Here is a 22,152-nt window from a genome sequence, read left to right on the forward strand (position 1 = left end):
CTATTGTGGGACCTCACAGGAACTGAAATTGTGAATAAGCAGAAACTACTGTAATACTGTTTTTAAAAGTAAAAAGAGAAAACCTCACTGATCACTTTTGGTGGATGCTAGAAAATCAAATCATTATTCTGAAAACTAGTAAATAAAAGCGGAGAGAGGGAGAAACAACCAAGAGTTTATCCTGTCTTTTCTACTTGAATTGTGCATTAGGCCAACCAGAGAGTTGATGAGGGAACTCTCTTTAAGATTGATTATAGCTCCATCTAAATGATGGATTAGATACAAGGAAGCAATGATAGAGTAGCAACATTTTGCCAGTCTCTAATGAAATTAGTGATCCAGGTAATGTTCATTGATGGTGCTAACAATATTAGGTGAGAAGCTAATGAGTAACTCTACAATGCAAGTCTCAAACTGACAACACCTGACCCTACTTATCACTCTTATCACAAAAAAGACAACCAGGTACCCCTTGATCAAAGTAGTTTTGTGATCTACATTAGATTCTTGACAAAAAAAAAAAAGAGCATCTAATGAAAAATAAGTGGCTTGAACAATAACGAAGTATTTTTTTCTTAACTAAGAAGTTCAGAGGTAGGGTGTTTCTAGGCTTTTTAGTTCCATGCGTCAACAGCAACATTGAAGAATCTAATTCTGCTCTTTCTTTCTGTTCTGACATGCTAAGGGTAACACTTTGTCCTTAAGCCAGGTCTCCTGATACAGTACTTCTGCAGCAATTCCACAACACCAGATCAAACCACACCCAGAGGAACAAGAGATTGACTCTTTCCCAGGTCTGTTTTTGAGAATAAGGAAACATTTTCCCAGAAGTCCTGCAGCAGACTTCCTTTTACCTCTCATTGTCCAGAACCACATCACATACCATGCCTCGACCAGTCACAAGTCAGAGGACAGGAACCAGGGAAACTGGCCCTAAACCAGCAGCCTTCAAACTGAAGGTACTGGAGCACTGTACCTCTGCAGCATGAAGTCTCCTCAAGGGTATAATGAGAATAGGTAATTTAAAGTAATTTCCAGATCCCTATTACCACATCTATTCTTTCCTAAGAATAGGCTAACCCTTTTGCTATCTTCCTTCTCACTCTTTAAAAGAAAAACCTATGTCTTATCTGTGCTGACTCTACGCAGCCTTATATACCTAATGTTCTGGTATATTAACATCTCAGGGTCACCAAACACAAGAGCATTATGAAATATCAGTATAGGCATTGAGAAAGTAAATTACTACAATTACTCACAACCAATCCTTCTGCAAATCAGATGGCTACTAATTTTTGCCTTAAAACAAATTGAAGAGAAACCTAATTAAGTTTTCAACTGATCATTAAAAATAGTTTTTAAGGATCAATCAAAAACTATTTTGGCCTATAATTCAGAAGGAGTTCAAAGAGAATATAACAGAGTCCTTCCTTTCCCATCTACTTATTGTGTGAATGAATTCCACAAAGTTTGCATCTAGACAAGTGAAAAATAAGAATAGAACTGATGCTGAATTCTGTCTCCTGTAGCAATAAATAAAATGCATCCTGCATGAACTAACAGAAGAAAAAAAAAGCCCCATTCATCTCATTAAGAGATGCATTTCCAATGAAACTGTACTTTCTAACATTTAACAAGTATTTATCAAAAATTTTAATGTATTTATGTTGTTTTGCTCAACTGTAATAACTCAATCTAAAGGAAATTACTTAACACTTTGAGCCTTATGTTCACAGGAAACATTACAAATGCTTTCCATTTAAATTTATATATGTATTTTGTTGCAGAGAAGTATAATAGGGTGATCAATAAAAGACTTTCAAGCATAAAGGTAATAGGATAAATTCCATGGGAAAACTGCCTCAAAGGTGAAAGTGTGAGAAAAAGAAAGGATGTATATTTTCAATAAAGAAGAGTTTGTGTATTTTTTATGGGTGCCAGTGGGAATCAAATTGCTGTAGTATTCAGATTCTATTAGAAACATTAGAGAGGGATGTAATAGTTCCATCCTAAAGTGTCATTTTTCAAATGCAAAAACTTACAGACATTGCAACTCATGCATCTTTTATAAAAAATGTAAGATATAATATTTTAAATGTGTAAGGAGGTACATGGTTTTCAAAGTATTTGAGGGGAATATGAGTAAGATGCAGGAAAAAATGAATTTAAACAAGAAAAGCACAGACTTAAACCAAAGAAAATTAATCACTAAGGCTGAGAAGGAGTCCTCCTTTTCTAAAAGATATGGCTGTAAGCAAGGAGAATGCCAAAAAACAAACCAGGGTTCTTTGAGGAAGGAGGGAAGAGGAAAGAGGAAGGAAGCTTTCTTAGGTAAGGAGAGCGTTTGTCCATCCATCCATGAGTACGACGCCCTGAAGCAGCTGCTCAGGCCTGGACTTCCTTAACTGTCTACCTCCTGACTCTGAGGCTCCCAGGTTCTATCTCTAGCCAAGACAAACAGGTAAGCAGGGACCTACCACAGAGGGGCTGGGAAAGCTGGTGATAAGGTTCTTGCCAATTTATTGCCCAGGTTCCTCAGAAAGTCTGAACTCAATTAATATGTTTCTTTTGGTTTCAGCCCCTTATCCCTCTCCTTTCCAGGTAAATAATGGCTCTGAGAGGCTGGGTAGGGGGAGTTCACATGTAGCCCAGAACTACCTACAATCATTGCTTTCTTTGGGCATCACAGTTTTGCTACAAAATCTGTACCAGCACTGCCCAGCATGGGAGCTACAAGCCATGTATAACTATTTAAATTTAATTAAACATAAATAAATTTACAATCCAGATACTTTTTCACACTAGCCACATTTCCAATGCTCAGTAGCCACATGTGAGTGGCAGACAACACAGATATGGAGCATTTTCGTTCTGGCAGAAAGTTCTATTAAAGTTGCTGGTCTAGATTTCCACAAGGCCAATATTCTCCCTTGTGGGGACTTTTCTCTCAGAGAACCTGTTGTCGCCTTTTACAGTCTAGCTTTCCTATCTGTAGCCCCACACCACCCCCATCCTCACAGTCTTTAACACATGATCTTAGATGTCTGAATTTCAGTTGTTTTCAGGGTTGAAGCTCTTTTCCATGGGGATCCTAGGCCCCAAACAAATCAAGGTATGTAGCTAAACACTGGTTTAACATTCACCCAAGCTTTCTGTGACAGACAGATTGTGTTTCTCCAGCACAGAAAAGAGGATAGATTTTTAAGGATGCATATCCCACCTCCACTTGCCTGCATATTCCAGTTTCAAGTCTGATTCAGTAAGACGTCCTGGGACAGATTTAAAAGGCAATGTAACTATGAAGGATTTAAAAGAGAAACAAAAATAGTCTTGCCACAGAAATGGAAGATGAGAAGTGAAAATAAATATTCCAAAACTATAAAGGAATTTGGAGTGGTAAAGCATTTGTGAGCCCAAAATTAATGCATCTTAATATGCACCTACAGAATGCTTACATGTATCTGCTTGTACAACTGATGTATGCAGTTTAAACTATGTATTTATGACAAAAGCAGAACTGAGCATAGAAAATATTATTTCATACAGTATTTTCCAAAGCAGACACATACCAACTGTTCACATGCACAAACTCCGGACCATAGGATGGTCCAGATAAAAGCTATTCCACTTACAAAAGATTTGATACTTTAATCGACTTCTTGCCTATGATAGAAAAAATGATTTTAAATCTATACAGTTACAAAGAAACAAGACTCACAAATATTTGGCCAAAGGGCTTTCCTATACATTCAACTGTTTCTCCTGAGCACCTGAGCACACCAGCCTCTTCTCTAACGGGCACTTCTGAATACCACAATTATGCCTCCTCTTCTAGCCCAAGGTAGTGCAGACAGCAAGCAGTCTGCTTCTGTCTAAACCAATCAGGCTCCTCGATGCAGAGGCACTGTGGTATCCATTTTGGCTCTTCACGGGCCTTCTGTTGTTAGTTCCTGTTTCTTAGCTGTGTTCCAAACAAGTGAGTTTGCCAGAGAGCTGATTTGCCGCAAGGTGAGATGCCGTTCCACCTGTAGTGTAAGTTGTAATATCACACCTATTAAAGCGTGGGCCCACTCAGAGATCCAGAAGACAGCAGTTTTCAAGACAGAACTAGTGAGAGAATAGTTTTCATTATTCCGCCAAAAAAAAAAAAAAATTATCGTGTGCAGTAAGGAGATGATTGTGAATATTGAAAATGAAGGTTCTTAGTTCTAGTTCCTGATTTCTCTCTCTGTTTTATTATTCCATCACTCTGGGGTAAAATTTGAGAAAATAGTACAGAGGAATGTGGAGGAGAAAATCTGAGGCATATGCAAAAAAAATAAAGGAGAAATACTGAGGATAGAGAACACGTCTAAAAGCAAAGACACAAGACAACATCTACACCAACACTCCAGCTACTTCTGACATCTACATGCAAAATCCTAGAGATAAAACAATAATAAATAACACAAACCACAAAGTCATATTTTCTAAGAATTGTTCTAGCTAATAAAAGCAAGTTGTGATGGTGGCTCCTAAAGTTCTTTTCAAAAAGATCCCTTTAATTCACATTTCTGCTTCTTTGCTCTTTCACTCCAGAATATCCCCAGAAGGTTCCACACAACTCTCTTACATGAATGCTCATAAACATTTTGGACCCACACTGACAGAAATTACAGAGCCCTTCCATGCAGGACATTCTCATGGTCCTATTCTTTCTTGCCCAATCCCACCTACACTGTTTTGCCTAAAGTACAAAAACCCATCCACCTTCTATTTTCTTTCAATCTTAGTGGCATCCATATGCCCGGAGCCATAAGAACTCTTCAACTATAGAAAACCCGTGTTAAAAGTATCAGCACTAGCATGAGATGCAACTTACCTCACATCCAAACAATGAGTTGCTAACTTTCTATCTTCTACAGATATGTATTAGTTCATTCTCATGCTGCTATAAAGAATTACCTGAGACTGGGCCAGGCGCGGTGGCTCACGCCTGTAATCCCAGCACTTTGGGAGGCAGAGGCGGGCGGATCATGAGGTCAGGAGATCGAGACCATCCTGGCTAACATGGTGAAACCCTGTCTCTACTACTTATACAAAAAATTAGCCGGAAGTGGTGGCGGGCGCCTGCAGTCCCAGCTACTGGCGGGGCTGAGGTAGGAGAATGGCGTGAACCTGGGAGGCGGAGCGTGCAGTGAGCCGAGATAGCGCCACTACACTCCGGCCTGGGTGACAGAGCGAGCCTCTGTCTCAAAAAATATATAAATAAATAAAATTACGTGAAACTGGAAAATGTATAAACAAAAGAAGTTTGGGCCGGGCGCGGTGGCTCAAGCCTGTAATCCCAGCACTTTGGGAGGCCGAGACGGGCGGATCACGAGGTCAGGAGATCGAGACCATCCTGGCTAACACGGTGAAACCCCGTCTCTACTAAAAAATACAAAAATCTAGCCGGGCGAGGTGGCGAGCGCCTGTAGTCCCAGCTACTCAGGAGGCTGAGGCAGGAGAATGGCGTGAACCCGGGAGGCGGAGGTTGCAGTGAGCTGAGATCCGGCCACTGCAGTCCAGCCTGGGTAACAGAGCGAGACTCCATCTCAAAAAAAAAAAAAAAAAAAAAAAAAAAAAAAAACAAAAGAAGTTTAATTGACTCGCAGTTCTACATGGCTGGAGATGCCTCAGGAAACTTACAATCATGGCGGAAGGTGAAACAGGCCCCTTCTTCACAAGGCAGCAGGAGCGAGGCGGGAGAACAAACGTGGAAGACCCCCTCATAAAGCCATCAGATTGTGAGAACTCACTGTAGGAGAACAGCATGGGGGAAACCACCCCCATGATCCAGTCACCTCCCACCACGTCCCTCTCTCAACACCTGGGGATTACAATTCGAGATGAGAGTTGGGAGGAGACACAAAGCCAAACCACATCAAGATACGTAAGTTGAGTCTTGATTTCCATTCCCTAAAAGCAGTCTTTGAGGGTCTCAATGAATTGAAACAGTAAATTAAATATCCTAGAGAACGTTTCCTTTACATTAGGGGGAAAAAAGCTTAATTTACAGTCACTACAGGCTACTAATGAGAGAAAAATAAACTTCTGAACTTTTACTATCATGAAACTCTTGTCTTTCTTTCATGCTTTCAGGAATCAAAGGGAAAAAGGATGTTGCAACTCCAAAAGGGCTAGAAATGATAGCTCTTTCTGATAATAGCCTGAAGCCTCTGAACCCCTCTTACTCTGCTTTTGCTTCTCATGGAGGGACAATGATTTTGACCCGGAAGCTGTACATCAAGCCATAAACTCATTTCAGACGAATGGAAAAATGTTCAGCCCTGTATACTTTGAGCTCTATCTTTCTAGTCAATACATTTTCAGTCTCCATTACAGACTGTTTTTCTTTTCTGCTAGTCATTTATCGAAGGAAAATAAATAAAACAAACACCCCAAGAAATGTTCCAAACAAGCATTTCAAGAAAACAATAAAACATTCCATTTGAAAACATATTAACATTTAACCTACCACCCATTTACTTCACTACCTACCAATCCAAATTACCAAAAAGAACATCAGTGTGGCCCTAATTCATCAAATATGCCCATGTTTTGCTGACTATTACCTCCAAACAAGTGAAGGTTTACTATAGAGTGAAATATGTCCAGCTAACTTTCCTTCTCAACTTCAGATAAAAGCAAGTTAACATGGATGTTAGTCTAGGGAAACAATGGCAGGTAGCTGGACTATATGAAATGTGATTCAGACAGGCACAAGGTACAGGTATCCATATGTAGAAATTGGCAGAACCATTCTATGGAAAAGCCAGAAATCTAAAATCCAAAGTGCAAGGTTAGGTTTGGGGCCAAAGGGGAGTTAAGAGATAGGAGACCTGGTTCCGATGATGCTTCCTCCAGCAGCGTTCATTAGGCCAACCAGACAGATGGTGGCTCTCACTTAAGACTTTGTAAACAAGCCATGCTGCCTCCAAATGTCTATTTATCCTTGTAGAGAACATCTGGTCCTTTCTCTTTGGCCAGCGTGCTTTCACTTTTAGAACTGCCCTCCTCCACTTGGCGGTGTGGTAAATCACAAGGTTTCTTCTTCCCCACTGAGGGTGTGATTTTACCTGGGGGTATGATCCTTGGCTTGAGCCAGAACAATCAGAGTGTTTTCTGGAACTTTTGCTGGAGATGACATCTCTGAAGGGGACTCACTTTTCTCTTGGAATATTAGCCATTTGAACTGTATAAATCAATGTTGCCATCACAAGGAGGTTGCCAACCCAGAAGAAAGTGTAGCCAAGAGAGATAGCATGAAAAACACATGTGGACATCATGTGAATGCATATATATCTCAGTCTCAAGCTAATTTTATCCTCTTAGACTTCTGGTTGAGGGAGCAAAACATTGCAGACTTTGCTTAAGCTAGTTTGAGTTGAGTTTCCATCACTCACATTAAGAGTCCTAAATAATATAATTTTCATAGACTTTACCTTACTTTGCTCCTATCTTTGAGAAAGAACCTTGTCTAAGTTGTCCCTGCCACTTGGGGTTTGATTCTACCCAATCTATCTGATCCCTTCTTGGTTTTCTCCAGCCATTTTTTCTTCACTCTTTCAACTTCTATCCTTTCTCTGCACTGGTTCCTTACCCTCTGCTTACAGGCTCTCTCCCTCTTGTTGACAAAAAATGGGGTTTTTCCCCCTTAGGAGACTCCAATCACAGAAAGACACATTTTTAAAATTAGTTTTAATCACAAGATTTGCATTGAGTACTCAGCCTTTCACTTAACATTACCTCAGAAATGTGCCTCCATGGCCACATGCTCTTCTCATCTACTATCTTAATGGCTACATAATGTTCTATGTCAAGTTAATCTATGATGATTTACTTAACCACTCCTCTAATAGAGACATTTAGGTAACTTCTTGTTTTATAACATAAATAATGCCAGAAAGCAACTTCTTTACAAATAACTTTTCTTTCTTCTAAATTGATTTCTTAGAGCAAATTCCCAAAAGTCTCATCAAAGCTGGGTTTAATAATTTAAATTTTTTAAACAGGCATACAGTTACATCCCATTAATAATTTAGTTTTTATCTGGTTATTAACAACAATTCTTCTTAATATATTTGTTTGCTACTTGTATTTTCTCTTATGTAAATTCTCTATTCTTAATCTCAGCCACTTTAATTCCTAACATTTGGTGGTTCCTTAAATATTTACATGAACTATTTTTGGTTAGATTTACATTTTTTAATTTTTTTATTCTTAATTATTATTGAATGAATTCTTTATAAGTTCTACTATGTAATTCTTTATAACACTAAATCTTTGAAAACCTGTACTTTGTTTTTCCTTTTAGTTTTATACTATTAGATATTTTTAAATGTCATCAAATTTGTTAATACCATCTTCTATTCCATCAACTTTTAAAAATCAATCATTCTCAAACTAAATGTTAGTTTTATTCTTACCAAGGTTTTATCCTTATCTTATAGTCAGAGAATATACTAACTAATAGCAGTGTAAATTGGTCTGACTTCTCCAAAGGGCAATGTGGTAATATGTATTAAATGTATAGACAAACATGCTTTTTAAAAACGTATACCACATGACTCAAAAGTTGCATTGCCGAGGAACTTACCCTAAGGAAATAATTGAAGAGTGCGCAAGAACGTTCATCACAGTGTTGCTTGCAACACCAAAATATTGAATTAATATGAATACCAATAAACAGGAAGTGTAAAATAACTTACAGTCTATCCATAATGAATAATAGTATGGATCTTATGTATTAATGTAAAAAGATATCCATTACACAGTATTAAGTTAAAAATATAGCTAGCCAAACAGTGTGCATATTGCAGTGCCATTTTTTGTTAAATACACATATAGAAAAAGTCCTGCAATAAACTCATCCAATATTTAGTATTAATTATTTTTGTTTGTGGAATTACTTGGATTTATGGAGTTTTCTTCCCATTCTCTCTCTATTTTATATTTGCTGGGTTTTTTTAGAACCAGCCTGTATTGCTTTCAATATAATAAATAAAGCAACATGGCCATTTTCTCTTAGAAAAAAAAACAAAAAAGAAAGTTCTTCCTCCTAAAAGTTGGAATGATATTGTGTTTCTGCATTTTGTGGTTTGGTTTTTGAAAAACACTACTGTTTATCCTTTTTAAATTGCTTTCTGTTTATAAGTGAAACAACTTAGACACAGAAAGACAAATATCACATGTCCTCATTTATAAGTGGGAGCTAAATAATGTGTATACATGGATGTAGAGTGTAGGATAATAGACAATGAAGACTTGGAAGGGTGTGGGGATAGGAGGTGGGTGGATGATGAGAAAGCACCTAATAGGTACAATGTACATTATTCTGGTGATAAATACACTAAAAGCCCTGACTTCATCACTATGCAATATATCCATGTAACTAAAATTATATTTGTACCCCATAAACGTATACAAAATTTAAAATAATAATAATTTATTTATAAAACAAAAAAATTGAATTCACAGTTGCTTGGTTTTAGTTTTGTTTTTTGAGACAGGGTCTCCCTCTGTCACCTAGGCTGGAGTACAGTGGTATGATCATGGCTCACTGAAGACTTGACCTCCTGGGCTCAAGCAATCCTCCCACCTCAGCCTCCCAAGTAGCTGGGAGGATAGGCACATACCACCACACTCAGCTAATGTGTGTGTGTGTGTGTGTGTGTGTGTGTGTGTGTGTGTGTGTGTGTGTCTGGAGATGGAATCTTGCTATGTTAACCAAGTTGGTCTTGAACTCCTAGGCTCAAGCGATCCTCCTGCCTCAGCCTTCCAAAATGCTGGCATTACAGGTGTAAGGCACCATGCAAAGCCAAATTCATAGTTTTAAAGATACAGTCTCTCCTACTGAGTAAGTTTCCTTGACTTTAATAAGTTTGCATAAAAACAGCTTACAGGAATACACATGCCTTGATGCTCACAGTATTTCTTTTATTATACTTTGTATTAATCTCCTGACTGGTGTAACTGAGAATTTTTCCTCCTAATCATAAGTGAACAGAGTAAGAAATAAAAAAGACACTTATTTTTCTTCAACAGTTTGATTCCTCTAAAGTGGCAACCAAAGCAGCCATTTAACATGAGTTTCCCTCCTTTTCCTATGCAGTTGAGTTATCTTATCCCTATAAAATTTTCCTCTCTTCTCCTCAAAGTCCTCAGGCTATGAAGAATCTTTTCTAGCAGTTCATGTTTCTCAAGAAGTTCTATTTTTCCTTAAAGTACCTGACCACACTTGATCTTTCTTTTAAAAAATGTATTTTAGATGTAGGAATTGATAACGCTGATAAAATTCTAGAAGCAAACAATAATATAGCTGTGTTGTACAGCATGAGAGAAAAACTGAAAAACTGTATTTTCCAACACTTAGGGTAGTATATACAAAATAATCGGGCTTCCATTTTAACAAAAAATTTTAATACAACTAAATGTACTTTTTCCTAATACTAACTGGAGCATAATTTAATCTTGGCAAATTGTGAGAAATGCTCACTAGAATAAAGAGGAAGAAAAAAGATTACATCACCACCTCAGGGTGGTGGGGAGGATCATTATGAACATCAATATCAAAGGAGTGGGTTAATGCCTATTAATAGGGAGTTCTACTTGATATAATGCCAGATGAACCCATTTTTGCCCAAATAATAATGAACTTAGTACTGACTCACTGTTGGAATATGTCTGCAAACTGATCTCTCTTTTTCAAGAAGATGTTCGCTTACATGGAGCCACCCACACCCTCTCCAAAGCTCTGCAGATAAACTGCATCTGGACATGGGTGAAAAGGAGGAGAAGAAGGAACACAGCAGAGGATGGTGCTCTGATATCTCATCTCCAACAATATACTAATCAGTTTCTACTGACAGACTCTGAATCCAAGAGCAAATGATTTCCATTTCAAAGCGTCCCCACTGCCTACAGAATGTAATTCAAATGCCTTATTCCAGGCCCTGTGTGATCTGGAGTTTTAAAATCCCTTCTCAGTGTTTCATCACATCACTTCTCTCACTTCAAACTGGACTCCCTTTGCCACTTATGTGTTTACTCATACTGATCCTATATCCTAAGAGCCTTTCTCTCATCTCTCCTAATTCTAAACTGGCTCATATTTCAAGGCCAAGATCAAAAATTATTTCCTCCGGAATAAGAGTATTCTCAATGGCAAGTAACTATTTACTATATTCCAACTACTTTAACATGTTACTCATTTATCTTTGCAGCAGCTCTGTAATATAGGCACAACTATTATCTCTATTTTAAAGACAATGTAAGTAACTTGCCCAGAGTCACACGGTAGTGAAGAGCTCAGACTTAAACCCAAGAATCTGGAGCTCTGCCCCTTCACCATGGTGCTAAACTTCTACCTACTGACACTTATCCCAAACTGCTCTGTGCTGAGTTCACTATCTGATTGTAGGGTATTGGGTCGACTGCTGCTGGCTGCGGTAACATAAAATCCAATTTATATTGGCTTAAACAATGAGGGAACTTCTGAGCTCATACAGTAATTCCCCAGGAAGGTCAGTTCCTGTGCTGGTTAAGTCAGCAGATTAAATAACCAACTCCTCAAGGAATCAAAGTCTCCCATCTTTCTCCCCATCAACCTCTGTGTGTCAGCTAGGTATTCTAATGGTTGCAGCACCTCCAGAGATCATGTTTTCATGTGCCAAAGCTTAAAGACTAAGCTTCAAAATCTCCTATTAATGGAGAATTCTTGTTTCCCACCCTTGAGGTGCAGGGATATCAACACATAACTCCAGGCCTTTCTTATCCCCAGGAAGGTGGCATGATTTGTCTAACTGGTAAATTTAAAAGAGCAACTAGGCATGCTTAACTCCGTTCTGTCTTCTTTCCTCTTCTAGGGAGCAAGCCTGTCAACCAAGAGCATACGCTTTCCTCTGCTTCTCCAAGCAGTAACTCTTGCCTTATCAGCCCTTCTGCATGGGAAAGCTGCCTCCACAAGGCTCTGTCTGTGAATGCCTAAGTCTTCCCAATTCTGAGGGGTCAGAACCAGCAACCCACTTGGCTAAGAGAACTGAAGCTGTATCCTCCAACTTAGCTTATTGGTTAAAAGATAAAAGGATGATTTGACTTCTATGTTTATTCTTTGTTTTATTTCTCAACTTGTTCAGAACTGGGGGAAGGAAGGTGCTATTTATTGGGTCCTTTCAAACAGCCAACAATATTAGCAGTTCCCTGCATATATCATTGGCCACAAGTAAGTCACACTCAGTCCTAAACCGATCACTGGCAAAGGGATAAATTTCCTGACTACCTCACAACTAGGAAAGGGTGGAAAACTGCAACAAAATCAGGACTCTGCCAACATAGAAAAGGGAAAAAGGGACTAATGACTAAGCAGGATGTTCCTGGGTTCCAACTAATAGCTTATTAATCTTGGCGTTTTCCATAGACCCAATCACAGGATCTAACACAGAATTTGATCAATAAATGTCTTTGGAATCCAGCTGGATTACTACTACTACACATATCTACAGCAAATGTAAGAGGGAAAGGCTTCTTTTAGCCAATAATTTCATATTTCTTCTGTTCCTGAATTCTCATCTCTTAGATCAAGTTTGTTCTAGATTGTGGGGAAACTCAATACAGTAAGAACACCAAAGAATGAGTGTCTATTTTTGTTAATAATTCTCTCCCGCTCATTATTACTGAACCATTTCAAGAATGGAAGGTACAAAGAGCAATGAAATCTGCTCTCCAATGCAGACACCCTCCCCTCCCTGATCCCAGCCCACCCATTCAATTTCCCTTTGGAGGAAAGAAAGGGATAAATTTAATAAATAACCAATCTTGGGAGCTGTCAGGAAAGAACTCACAGGTCATGGCCCAAACTCAAGAGCCTCCTGGGTACTAACAATAAACCATTTCTTACTATGAAAACGTGTCCCTCTCCTTCTCCCTTTCATTTAGCTTATAAACTCTGGGAACCTAAGAAATCATTGCTAAAAGAACTTAGCTGGGACACCAGAAGCTATGTGCCTCTTTTACATAAAACTGCTCAGTTATTTTTTTTTAATTTTATTTTGTGCCAATTTTATGTTTAAGTGTCACAGAAGCAAAATGTCATCCACATAAAATTTTCAAAGTCAACTTTTCTTCAGACATTTGTAATTCAAACTTCAGAAAAACATAAACTGGCTTAAAGCAATTGTCATTTGATATTTATATATTATCTTTCCCTTGGTAAGCAAAGACTTCTGAAAGTAACTAAACTATAACATGATAATACCATAAGGTGTCATAAATGAGTGACAGTTCTATTATAGGGGATTTATACATATATACACATGCATATATAAATGTATCACATAGAAAATAAATATATGTATGTACTTTGTAGTTATAAACAGAGAAATAGAATAAATTAAGGTATCAAGTTGTAAGACAATTTGGTGTGAAAATGCCACAAACTTAAAAAAAAAGTGAGGGAAGTGTATGGTCTGACCAGAAAATTGAGATATATGATAAAATGTAGCATAATTTGAGCAAATTAATATGGCTTCCAAGCTCAATTGCATCTTCTAAATTCAAAACAAAGCATAAGAAATGTGTTTGTTAACTTAAAACATCTGTTCCTACCACATGAATATGAAAAAGAATAAAAATGCATATGGATTATTCATCAATAAAAGTACAAAATCTCTTGTGTTATTCCTCTCACACAATTATTCTAAGAACATATAAGTTCCCAAATAGGAAACCAGCACATCTAATTATGATGGACAATCTATAAAAACCCAGCAAGGACAAAAAAAATCCTCAGAGGCAGGTAGAGCCCAATTCTCACTACCTGACACCTAAAGGTACAAAGTTACTCCCTTTGAGGAACTAAATGGGGAGAAACCCTTCACTGCACACTCTAGTGTCAGGAGATTTTTTTCACCCTCTGTAAGGGCTTCTTTCCTTAGGCAGAAACACACACCTCTAACCTTCTATCCACAGGTGAGAACACAAATCAGAAAAGCCTGCCGCTGCTATCTCACTCCTGATTCTGTCTGTCTAGTCTCAACTTGAATACCTCTAGTTAAAGGAGCTCATTACCTCTCTAAATTTATGACAACACCTAGCACAGTAATGATGTGTTGCAAAAAAATAAGTTTTTATCACAAAATAAGTACATTTTAATAAAGAGTGGCATCCCCCATTTAAAAGCATATTATTCTGTATTTTAAAATAAAGACCAGAAGCATAAAAAATGATGAACTTTTGCTAAACTGTAACTTAAAATGGTGATATCCTACAATATTCAATACAAGGGTATTAAGAAATTACCCAATACTTTTTGGGAAATGAAGGAATGGCTGATTGTATTGCTTCCCCTCTAAGTGCATCCTCAGGACGCCAGGTATTCTCCCCACTGCTGAGAAGTTCAAGGTGTTTCAATAGCAGCCACTAGCCACCATTCACTAAGTGTTTGTGGGGATTTCAAGCACTGAATAGCAAAAGCTTCCAATTTTTCATTTATCTTCTCTATAAAATCTCTTGAGCATGTTGATGAATACAAGGACAACGCAGTTCTGAGACATTTTCATTTCTACAGGGCTGTCTCTTTTGTGTTACTGTTTCAAATTTTAAAAGGTAACACTATAGCACACCAATTTTTAAAAAGACTCTAACATTGAAGAGCTCTAATGGTCTCCCTTAAACCTCCTTAGCCCTAATAAACAAGGTCTACAGATTAGACCAGAGGTTCTCAAATTTTTTTCTGCTCTAATATAAATGATGGATAACACTCCCATGAGTTTAAAAATTTCTAAAACTTTTAATGGAATATGTACAATTAACTGTAATTTTACCCCTTTTATTAAAGAAATCATTGATGCATAACAATTGCTTGGTTAAAAAAAAAAAAACCACGACAACCACAAAAAAGAAAACATATTTAGCAATATGGGGAGAGTAGTGTTATAACTGTGTTGACTTCAAAACTGTTCAAATTACATAAACAAACAAAAACAGCAATCAGGTACTATAACAAACTTTGTGTTACTTTTCTCACAACTGCTGAAAGTACTCCAGTAAGCTTCCACCCAGGGTGAGAACCATCCATGAGGCTGTATTTTAAGTACTAGAATACGTTAAGAATTTTAAAACTCTAATGTTGCACTGTCCAATATAGTAGCCACTATCTACGTGTGGCTACTCAAATTTAAACTTTAATTCATTGAAATTAAATGAAATCTAAAACTCAGTTCCTCAGTATTGTAAGCCACATTTCAAGTACTCAATAACCACATGTGGCTCGTAGCTACCACACTGGTCAGCACAGCTGTAGAACATTCCCATCATCACAGAAAGCTCTACTGCACAACACAGTGCTCAGGAATCTTGGAGAGAAGCTAATCTAACTCTCTTAATTTACTAATTTAGAAACTGAGGCCTCATTTCATTCAAGCAACTTACTCCAAGCTACACAGCTAGTAATTACAGGGCCAGAAACTGAACCAAGACCCTGGACTCTGTAACTCACTCATTTCCACTCCGACATCTTGTTACCACCTGAATGATGTGAGTACATGTTCCTTGCAGGAACAGTTCTGGGTTCTTTCACAAGTATGTTCTTAGTTAACTGTCACATCAACCCTAGGAGAAATATAATCCCCATTAAGCAGATAATGGAAGTGACACCCGGCTGTATAAAGTATTGTATCTGAGACCACACAGCATGTATGTAGTGGTGCCAAGATTCAAACTCCAAAGCCTGGATCTTCCTGCAGTGTTATACATACTCAACATTCCACATTTTTTAATTATCCTTGAAAAATATTCTTTCAAATCTGCTAAGAGTTAGTGCCCCGTGATTCACTTTGTCAGCATTTCTCAGCAAAAGTATCCCAAGTAGGAGAAATCCCAACACTTAACGCTTTTGATGTAGGGAAGAAGACTCATTTATCCAGCCTTGACAGGCATCACTGCTATAGAGCAACAACAACAGCAGCCAGCCTTTATTGAGCACTGTAAGTCACAGCACCGGACGAGGTGCTTCATGTTCATCTCCTTTAAGCTTCACGACAATCCTGAGAAGTAAATAGTTCATCTCCATTTCACAGACAGAAAAATTGAAGTGAAGGGTCAAGTCATTGATCCCAGGAAGAACTTTAAAAAGGATATGTGTTTGCTTGTGGTGATGCAAAAGGAAAGTTTTTTTAATACTTGATATAATTGGAAAAGAACAGAAAGTGTGTGAAAACTTTGAAATAAAAAATTAATTTTCCTCCTCACACTGGATGTCACAGTTAAACCTATTACCTAGGTAGTTTCCCTCTGATGGATTCCTGATTTACAACAGTCACACTGTCTTCCACAAGGGCTGACTTTAGAGAAAGTCTTGTGAGCCCAGGGGTGCATGGGTATTACGGGGTAAGAAACACACCCCCAAATAGATTATTCAGTGTTTTTGGAGTTATTTTAGTCCCTTCTGGTCATTTCTCACTCTAGGAATAAAAAGAAGAGAAAGTTACAGAAGATTGTTAAAAGACAGACAAGGGAGAGAGCTGAAGTCAGTCCATAATTGAGAGACAGCTACACATGCTTAGGACTTAATCACCCCAGGATGTCACTGCAAGTCCAGACAGCTGTCAAAAATCAGGAAACACAACACAATACAAGGCGGGGGGAGGTATATATATACACCTATATACATATATACACATATATAAACATATATAGTACATAATACACTGTACATTGTGTTTTTTAAGATGACATGCCTGTCTAAACATGTTTTGCATCATGTAGTGAATGTGGTGCACACCAGTGCAGGACAGCCTCAGTTAAATGGGAAAGGGTTAGCCAGGGACAGTTGGCTTTTGCAGGAGGTCAGGGACACAGACTGACAGAGACAACTGCATGGCAGTTGTGGCAGGGAGGGGGTGGGCATATAGGACTGAAGGTGGTGAAGTAAGCTAGTTGTGTTCAGAGACAACCAGTGGACTGAGTTGGTTGTGAGAAATAGAATGCTTGATCAGATGACTTCAGAATCAGAACGAGGTTTGAACTTTCTTTTCCGCTAGCACTTACTATGTAACTTTGGACAAGTGACTAATTCCTGAGTCTCAACTTCCTTATCTGTAAAGTAAATTAAAAAAAAAAAAAAAAAAAAAAACTATTTCCTGGGTTTGTTGAGTATTAAATACATAGTAGGTGCTTAACGACTGTCCCTTCCTCTTGTTCTTCTTGGTTGCTAAAGAGAAATTGTGTTATGGCAGAAAAGCACAAGCCAGGCACTGCACCTTGGTGTCTTTCCCACATTATTTTCTTTGCAGCAACCTTTCAGGAGTGGCTTTCTTTGTCCTCATTTCACATCAGGGGCAATAAGAGATTCCAGAGGTGATGTAACTTGCCCTACGTCACAGAGCTGGTTTGTAATAGAAGAGGAAGGATCAAAACCAGGTGTGTCTGACTGCCAGGGCCATGAATGTTCCACTGTATCTGGCAGCTTCCTAAGCAATGAGTGAAGAGATTGAAAGGTATCAGTGAGAGGAATCCTCACAAGACAGGCTGAGAGTTAGCATTATACTAGCAGCTAGTGCCTAAATCCACGCTCTCATTTGCTTGATACGCTTTATGAACTCTGGGTGAAGCTGAGGCTTCGCCATTTTCAACCAGAATAACCTACTTCTGGTTACTCACCTGGGAGATGAACAAACCTCAAGAATTTCACATCCTCGCCCCAGTTTCCTCATCTATAAAATGGACAGTCTGGACTAAGAGATTTCTCAAGTCACTTCTACCTCTAAAACAGTGAACATGTGGGTAAAACTACAAAGTTTGGAAAAGGGACACCAACCACTATTCTCAGAACCAGCTCTTGAAAATGATGCCTCTTACACTAGAAGCCTTTGTCACCCAAAAAGTTGTATAATTAGAGAATCCTAGAATCATATAGTAATGTTCTTGTACTCTTTAATTCAAAATGCATGAACATACATTGACTCTCCAGTTTCGCTGATGTAGATACAATGCTTTTCTTTAACACTAGGGCATGCAGAGAGAGAGCAGCAGTGAATGATGTAGATAATAAACCAAGCCCAGGATGCATCATCTACCTTTTCCAGTTTCATCGTCCTTAAGATGGAAAGAGAACTTAAAGTGGTTACAAATAAACCAGAATGCAGAATCTCTCTAGGTTTTGAAATATTTTCTCAATCTTTTATAGCTGTTTTTCCTACACTTAATTTGACAGCAATTTTTTAGTGACTCACCTCGATGGAGTCTTTTTAAAGTATTTAATATAGTTTCCCTAGAAACAAGCACACTACTTTTCACATTCTCATTTCAGCAGTTTAAGTAGATAAGTCCAGTGTTGCCATTCCTCCTCTCTGGCACCTTCAATGGCTCACCCACCTTCCTGAAAGGACAAGCTAAAGTCTGCACAAGGCTCAGCGTGCTCTGACCTCTGCCCTCCTCCCTGACCTATCTCTTGCCATCTTCCATGCACTGCCTCAAATGCCCATAGGAGCTCTTGCTTCAGACTTTACATTTCTGCTCCCTATCTCTGGAATTCTCTCCCCTTGGATATCCACCAGGCTAGTTCTTATAATTACCTCTTTCAGTATGTCTTTGTTCAAATGTCACCTTCTCAGTGAAGCCTTCCCTATCACCCTATCTAAAGTAGCCACCTTCATCCCCTATTGAGCCTTTTCTATCCCTTCCACCTCCACAACGTTTTTCCCCATAGCCCATCTATCTGACATTCTATATATTTTACTTATTAGAATTCAAGCTCTATAAGGGCAAGAATTTTCATCTGTTTGTTCACAGATACATTCCAGTGCATAGAATAGCAGGTCTGTAATTGTCACTCAATAAATATTTGTTTAATAATTTTATTATTGTAATAAATACATTGTCTCTCAGACTGAATTGCGTAACTACAATAATAAGTATCTCAGGCTTGAAGAGGTTCAGAAACAAATGTAGCAGGCCAAGCTCAGTGGCTTATGCCTGTAATCCCAGCACTTTGAGATCAGGAGTTCAAGACCAGCCTGGCCAACATGCCAAACCCCGTCTCTACTAAAAATACAAAAAAAAAAAAAAAAAATTGGCCGGGTATGGTGGTGTGCATCTGTAGTCTCATCTAATTGGGAGGCTGAGGCAGGAGAATCACTTGAATCCTAGAGGCAGAGGTTGCAGTGAGCCAAGATCCCTGCACTCCAGCCTGGGTGACAGAGTGAGACCCTGTCTCACACACAAAAATAATAATGATAATAAAAGAAAGAAAGAAAAAGAAACAAATGTAGCAGAGCCTTGGTAAGCAAAGAAGTCACCTGGAGGAATGAGGAGTCTGCTGGTGTGGGAGGGTGCAGCCCACTAACCTGGAGCAGCCATGAGCCCTGGGATGAGCTAGGGCATGGTACAGAGGGAAGCAAGGTCATCCAAAAAATTCAAGTTGGTTGGGTTCTTTCTCCTTTTTACTTGATCAAACTGACCTCTCCAATTACTTGATCCTTTCATATTCGAATGTACAATAACACATAGCAAAGTTAAATATAGAAGATGGTCTAGCCACTTTTTTTCACATATAGGCAGAACAACAGAAGAATACAGGATGTCTTGTTCTGGTCCACCCTTAATGGTCAATTACCTCTAGCAAATGTCTTCATCTCTCTCTCATCCTTTCCATGAAGAGGGGGAAGAGTATGAAATAATACATGGCCTGCCTATTTCACTGGTCTATTATCAGACATATGAATACTTATGAAAATATATGGAAAAGTTATGAAGTAGTCTACACAATAAATAAATAACTACACAAAAAATAAATAACTCTCCTTTATTAGCATGGATAACTGACTTGTCTAAATACCTACGACAGCTCCCCAAAAGTGATAACATATTTTAGAGCAAATGATTCCTAAAACATATTAAAGAATAAACAGGGCAGAATATGGAATGACAAATAGAATAAAAATGGCTTTTTCTTAATTTTTAATAGAAAAATATAAAGAAAAAAATAAACCTCTCGAGCAGTAACTATAGCATATAAAGTGCAGATTCAAGAATATTACTGTGAATATCTACAATTATCTAGACTCTTAGATACTTCAGATATTCCTCATCTATTTCAATACCGCAAGGATAATCCAAGATGACTTATTAATATCACACATGTCAATAGCATGTTGTGATGTAAATAAGCAAACTCTTTCCAACCATCTCAGTTCAGTTTTATTATAGCATTTATTAAACCAAAATAAAAATGTGGTGAAGAATGATTTGTCACACCATTTATTAGAGTTGATGGAGTGTAGACAGTCTTTTCAATGAGGCTTTAACACACTGTTATGCACCATAGTGCATTAGTAATAAAAAGAAATGCATGAGACTTACATCAACTTTTCCCCCCAAGTCATTCTGACATTAAATTCAAAATCAATTTTACCCTATATGTCAAGAGTTCAGAAACAAATGTTAATTTATTTGCTGTTCACCAAAACTTAAGTTTATAATTCAATGTAACAACAGAAACCCTTCCTATTCTACTTAATTTAATAATCATATTTATTTTGGAGAAGGGTTCAAAGTGGGAAGCAAAGTGGGAAGATAAGCAAATTGTGTTTCAGTTTGTATCTGACAAAAGGATGGGATCTAATTTTCTCTCTGATTAAAAGAACACAAAGAACGGCCACAGAATGCTAATTGTGTGTTGAGTGTTTGGATTTCTCTTCCAATACCTGAGTATCCGAATGGAACTAATTCAATCTGGAAAAGGTATTAAATAATTGAGCATCATTGTGCCCGAATGAGGGCTAATCCTCAAACTGTGAAGAAAAATAAACATATTCTACAATGATAGGGTCAACTCACTCACTCAGGAACATCAATCAAGCATTTTACATTAAAATGAAAGAAACCAAGTATGTAAAGAATGACCTACCGCCAACAAGGAACCCTGATAGACACAAGCACCTGTGGAGAAAAACAAAACAAGAATTAAAAGGGATGCATAATAAACCAGTAGGCACTGCCCCAGCAAGCTTGCTGCTAAAACTGCATCTACATACATCAAAATCAGTAAAATGTACTTCTTCCAAAATCTTAAAAGCTTGAGCATTCTTCCCCTGGGGAAATAACCCCATACACCAAAACAACATTCCTTGGACACACATGAGGGAAAGCATCATTAAAACTTATGACTTGAATTTTAAGATAAATGTATTTATAACGGCATGCTATAAATACAGTAAATATTTTTCTTGGTGATAAGTCAGCAAAGCCTCCATAATCCAGTCCCATTTACTTATCCAGGCTTCCCTGCCACTGTTTGCTTACACTAAGTCTCCAGTCCAACCCAAGAGGCCAACTTAGAATCTTGTAATATATTTACATGTCTCAATGCCTTTGCTCATTTTCATTTCCTACAGGAGATGTACTTTGTCTAACTGAGCCCTTTAAACTTGATCCCATCTCCTTTGTGAAACTTCTCCTGCCCACCAGATTATGTTCCTCTGAGCTCCTAGCACTTTGTGCCTACATCCTCCATTTGTGAATTTATTCTTGTGTACTTCCTTTCTAAGGATGTTGAAGTGTTGCATCTACCCCACTACATTATATATATGTGTGTGTGTACTACATATATAGAGAGAATATATACACTATATATACTGTTACATATATACTATTACATATAGTATATACACAAATATACACATATATATACATATGTACCCACTATATAGTATATATAGCATATACACATATATACCCACAATATACTATATATAGTATATATCATACATAGTATAAATAGTATGTGTAGTATTTGTAGTACACATATCATACTATAAAACTGAAATCTTAATTTAAAAAAATATACACACATTCCCAACCAATTTTTGAGCTGCACAACAGGTCTTGAATTAACTTAGAAAGAGATGGGCAGTATGCTATCACCTACTCTCTCAGAAACTGAGTCTGCAAAACAGATTTGAACAGTATATACACACCAAGGTGAAGCATATCTTAACAGTGCTCCACAACTGGTTTCTAAAGAGACAAGGACATTATTTTACCACAGTGCTTACCTCTAATGGGTCATTTATGAAGTCCCAAAAATATTAACTTCTTAGGAAAGAAATGGTCTACCTTCTCCTCCAATAATGG

General features: G+C 37.9%; 1 protein-coding gene across 6 annotated transcripts in view; it reads right to left on the minus strand.

Annotated features, from left to right (window-relative positions):
- FRAS1 (Fraser extracellular matrix complex subunit 1) overlaps window positions 1–22,152 on the minus strand; it is a 449,074-nt gene that overhangs the window by 419,689 nt on the left and 7,233 nt on the right. For all 6 annotated transcript variants that reach the window (XM_045392441.3, XM_005554975.5, XM_065545065.2 and 3 more), the window contains exon 2: window positions 20,927–20,958. In XM_045392441.3, the coding sequence (XP_045248376.2) occupies window positions 20,927–20,958 (32 nt within the window). The remainder of the gene's footprint in view (window positions 1–20,926; window positions 20,959–22,152) is intronic.

The sequence above is a fragment of the Macaca fascicularis genome, chromosome 5, assembly GCF_037993035.2.
Source record: "Macaca fascicularis isolate 582-1 chromosome 5, T2T-MFA8v1.1".
Classification (NCBI taxonomy): Eukaryota; Metazoa; Chordata; class Mammalia; order Primates; family Cercopithecidae; genus Macaca; species Macaca fascicularis.